This window comes from Harmonia axyridis, chromosome 3 (assembly GCF_914767665.1).
Source record: "Harmonia axyridis chromosome 3, icHarAxyr1.1, whole genome shotgun sequence".
NCBI classification, from domain to species: domain Eukaryota; kingdom Metazoa; phylum Arthropoda; class Insecta; order Coleoptera; family Coccinellidae; genus Harmonia; species Harmonia axyridis.
The window spans coordinates 46537899-46543097 of record NC_059503.1 but is presented as its reverse complement, the minus strand read 5'-3'; the positions used below and the strand labels follow the sequence as shown (position 1 = coordinate 46543097).

At 39.9% G+C, this 5199-nt stretch overlaps 1 protein-coding gene across 1 annotated transcript; it reads left to right on the top strand.

Annotated features, from left to right (window-relative positions):
- Positions 1 to 819: 819 nt before the first annotated feature.
- Positions 820 to 1986, top strand: LOC123676938. The gene is made up of 2 exons (XM_045613279.1): positions 820 to 1473; positions 1572 to 1986. The coding sequence occupies exons 1-2, from the start codon at positions 961 to 963 to the stop codon at positions 1623 to 1625; spliced, it is 567 nt and encodes a 188-aa protein (XP_045469235.1). The 5' UTR covers positions 820 to 960; the 3' UTR covers positions 1626 to 1986.
- The last annotated feature ends 3213 nt before the right edge of the window (positions 1987 to 5199 follow it).

Sequence of the window (5199 nt, the reverse complement as noted above, 5' to 3'; positions counted from 1 at the left end):
ATAGTTTAGGAGAAATAACGATTTTTATAGAGAGATTGAATTTTCTCGAATTTTTCTTACCCCGGACCTTAAAAAATTGTAAAAAATTAAGAGTTCCTTCTTGGTGATATTATACCTCTTTTTCTATCGATCTGTTCACGTAGACCACGAAAGTTTTTATATGAGGGGTCTGCGACGAATAGTTTAGGAGATATAACGATTTTTATAGAGATTGAATTTTTACGGTTATTTCCAAAAATTTCGACTTCAAATTTCTCCTAAACTATGGGGACTACGGAAAATCGGTGAGCAGAGTGGGTATTGGCAGTTCATGATTATTCGAATTCCACTCACGTATGACAATATTTGAGTCGAAGAATTTTCTCGAATTTTCTCGAATTTTCCTTACTCCGGACCTTAAAAAATTGTAAAAAATTAAAAGTTCCTTCTAGGTTATAATTAACCTCTTTTTCTATTGATCTGGTCACGTACATCACGAAAGTTTTTATTTGAGGGGTTTGCGACGAATAGTTTAGGAGATATAACGATTTTTGTAGAGAGATTGAATTTTTACGGTTTTTCCCAAAAATTTCGAATTCAAATTTCTCCTGATTCGCGAGTCTACACCCACGGTGTTTGCATCGTTCTTTGGTGGCTACCAATTGAATGTACCTAATTACGAAATAAGTGGTTATCAACGAGTGTGCTATAATAGTATACGTAAGTGGTACTCACTTTGAGTTACTTATCAAAAATTTGAGAGACTTTTTCTACCCCGACTTCGTTTGTAAACAAACGAGTTTTTTCCCACTTTATTCTGTAAGCATATACACACGGCTGATAGTATAAACGGATTATTCACTGCCTATTAATAGGCAACCAATAATACATTATGATGTATATAAAACTACATATACGCTGATAGTTAACACCTAAATACAAACTTCAAACCGAACACTCTTGAGTACAAGGGTGTTAAGCATGGCATCCAAGAACCCTACTGAACACAATACAACAATGTCGAAAAACACTGAACATACAATGAGCTCCCAATCCTACGTAACTGCTGCTAAAACAATTCCAAAAATCAATTTTCCTAAAAGAGAACAAGCTATAGTGCTACATGCGGAGGACAACCTGAAACTATTCGACTACGTCCAGGCTATAGGTAACATTATCCAACCGAAAAATATCTGTTTCGCTTCCAGAATATCTAACAACAGGATCTGCGTATACCTAGCCAATATAGAACTAGTAGACCAACTTATCAAAACCCACCCAACTGTGACTATAGGTGACACAAATTTGAATGTAAGAAGGCTAGTTTCACCAACAAAGAGGATTGTGATTTCGAATATTTCACCATGCATCCCACACGATCTCGTAACAGAAGTCTTAACTGACATCGGACTACAATTGGCTTCCCCCGTTTCATTCTTGAAAGCTGGTATACCTGGAGATGAGTACTCCCATATACTCAGTTTCCGAAGACAAGTATATATTTTCCCCCCTAACGAGAATTACGAACTACAAACATCCACCTTAGTCCAATACGACGGTAACGAATATAGGATTTTCCTTTCAACAGACAAAATGGAGTGCTTTATTTGCCGCCAAACTGGCCACGTAGCATCAACCTGCCCTAACCCTCAAACAGTTCAAGTACATAACACCCAACCACAAACACAAGCCCCAACAAACTATGTTCAAGCTCATCATCCGTCCTCTACGATACCACAAGCGGGTGAGATTCCTGCTCCCAAGAGAGGACTCTCAGAGATCCTGTCATCTAGTGATCAAACCAGTCAACAAGAACCTACCACCGGGTCTGACCCTGTAAGTGAGAATTACATGCCGCCCCCACAAACTCCAACGAAAAGGATTCCCGATAACAAAAGAGTCAGGAAGAAGCGCAAAATAGAGGTACCTGAGGACCACGCCCTGAGCGACTCCACCAAAACTGCAATTTCAACTGCTTATCAAGAAAACCCAGAATCCTTCCATATACCCTATGATAACCTAATTGCGTTTCTTGAAAATTCTTATGGATGCCCTTCACCCTATAACGAAGCTGAAAAATTCACAACGAATGTAAAAGCACTACTACAGGACCTACATAATATTTACCCATACGTAGAAAGAGCAAGCAAAAACAGAATCACCAGAATTTCAAAGAAAATCAAAGAAAAACTTAAGGATGAAGAGATTGAAGTTGAAAGTCTCAATAGCCTTGACATAACTACAGAAGACGACGACCCTTCTGACAGTTCTTCCCAAATATCTACACAATAATAACCATCCACCTTCAAATTAATACAATGGAATTGCAAAGGGTTTTACCCACGACTAGAACGGATTCAACAACTTATCTCCGATACTCTTCCTGACATTCTATGCCTGCAAGAGACGAATTTCAAAACCAGTCATAATCCGTACCTAAAAAACTATTCAGGTCATCACTTCATCAGAAGAACAAACACCAGAGCTAGCGGTGGTGCAACTATATTCATCTCAACAGAAATTTACCACAGAGAAATCAACCTACATACCCCTCTCGAGGCCGTAGCCGTCACTACCTGGTGTCCCAAAAAAATTACTGTTTGCAACGTTTATATTCCGCCGAATCACAACCTCTCTTACTCCGAACTAACAGATCTCGTGAACCAATTGCCTACCCCTTTCATCATGGTAGGCGACTTCAATGCTCACAATACGGCATGGGGCTCAGAAACAACATTTGGTAAAGGAAGAGTGGTTGCAGATGTGATATCAGATCTCGACCTCAACATACTTAATACGGGAGAAAACACATATTTCGATGTATCAACCGGGAAATTTTCATCTATTGACCTCTCTTTGTGTGATCCTACTACAGCGACTCATCTCTCCTGGACCACTCTGGACAGTCTATATGATAGCGATCATTTTCCCATTGTTATAACAGATAGCATTTCCAACCCCTCAGATAACGTTATAAAGTGGAGAATGACCAGTGCTGACTGGGATTCCTACGCGGAAGAGGTGAACTCTCAAGTTACAGCTGCAGAATTCATGAATAACATAAATCAAGCTGTCCACCAATTCACAAACATCTTAATCTCAGCAGCGGAAAAACATATCGGACGAATCACAATAAAAACAAACAAGAAGATGGTCCCATGGTGGAATGAAGCGTGCAAACTCGCCGTAAAACAATGTAAAAGTGCACTGAACCGTTACAGAAGAACACAACATCAAGAAGACTTGGTAAATTTCAAAAAACTCAAGGCAGTCTCTAGAAGAATTCTTAAGGAAAGCAAACGAAAATCTTGGATGAATTTTGTATCTTCAATCTCTCCGAATACAACACCTGCTCAAGTTTGGACCAAAATAAAACAAATAAAAGGTCAGAATACAACCTACAACATTCCTTCCATCCTTGACGAGAAAGACGAACCCATCACTAAGAGTCAAGACATAGCAAATACGTTGGCGAAACATTATTTTGAAAAAACAGTTAATCAAGATATTCCACAACGCCCCAAGAAACAAGCGATGAATATAGGACAAACTGAAAAGACTATCAATCATCCCTTCACCTTACAAGAACTTAAATTAGCCCTTTCCTCTATGAGGAACACTGCAGCAGGCCCGGACGAAATTCCAATGATATTCCTAAAAAAACTGAAGGATGAGACACTGCCAAAACTACTGAAATTGTACAATAATATCTGGACAAGTCATCAATTCCCCAAACAGTGGCAACAATCACACATCATACCAATTAAAAAACCAGGCAAATCAAAACCCACTCCTAATGTATTCCGACCAATTTCATTGACCTGTACACTGTGCAAAGTTCTTGAGAAGATGGTCAATAGGAGACTGATTTGGTATCTGGAAAAATGCAATCTCTTACATCCCGCCCAATCAGGCTTCAGACAAAACCGCAGCACAACAGATAACCTCGTCATACTTCAAACAGAAATAGCTCACGCATTTGCAAACCAACAAGACCTTATAGCTGCATTAATAGACATCGATAGTGCCTTTGACACTACAAGTCGAGAAGCGATTTTGAACAAACTACATGATATCAAACTTGACGGAAATGTTTACTGTTTTCTGGAGAACTTTCTGACCGATAGAAGTTTCAAGGTGTTAGTAAATGGCAAGTCCTCCGACTCTTTTGTCACCCATAACGGCATTCCGCAAGGCTCAGTGTTGAGCACAACGCTATTTATACTAGCCATCAATGATATCTGTACCGTTATTGAGGCCCCAATCAAATTCATTTTATACGCCGATGACCTGCTTCTCTTCTGCTCGGGCAAAAGTACCAAAAGTACATGTAAACTTTTGCAACGGGCTCTGAATAGCATCACCACATGGGCTAAGACAATAGGATTCAATTTCTCTCCTTCTAAATCTAAACTAATCAAGTTTACTAGAAGACAACCTACAGTCCTACCACAATTAACGATATACGATGCACCCATAGAACTCGTTGATCACCTAGACTATCTCGGAATGACATTTGACCAGAAACTAACGTGGTCACTTCATATCAAGAAAATCAAAGGCTCCTGTATGAATACCATGAACATTCTACGAACATTGTCTCACCATCACTGGGGCTGTGACGAAGAAATACTACTCAAAATCTACAGATCACTCATTCGTTCAAGACTTGACTACGGCAGTATGCTTTATTCCACATCTAGCAAATCAAATTTAAAATTGCTCAACAGCATACCCAACACTGCTCTGCGTCTCTCCCTTGGAGCATTCAGATCCAGCCCATCAATAAGTTTACACGTTGAAGCACAAGAACTTCCGCTCAACTTTCGTCGACAGCAAACTCTCCTTACTTACATATCGAAAGTGTCTGCTCTTCCGAATCACCCAGTGCGACACCTGCTTGAAACTTCACAAGAGCCGCCTACTATGAAACCCATGACCTTGCTCTCAATTCCACAAATCGCAAAGCAAAACTTGAGGCCTATAGATGTTACCTTGACATCCCCCATTACGTTCCCGAAACACACCCCATGGTCTAGACACCACCCAAGGCTAAATACCTCTCTGCATAGACACACCAAACTGGAAACTTTGGGAACAATTCTTAAGCAACACTTATTTGAACTACTTGGGCATGAAAAGTTTGACGAAGAACTATACACCGACGCCTCCAAAGATGAGCAGGGAATAGCATGCTCGATCATCAATAAATCGAATGCC

Excerpts from the sequence above, each read along its gene's own strand:
- LOC123676938 (XM_045613279.1), top strand. The coding sequence starts at position 961 with ATGGCATCCAAGAACCCTACTGAACACAATACAACAATGTCGAAAAAC. Across the intron at positions 1,474-1,571 it reads TACTCAGTTTCCGAAGACAA|AATGGAGTGCTTTATTTGCC; the intron begins GTATATATTTTC and ends TTCAACAGACAA.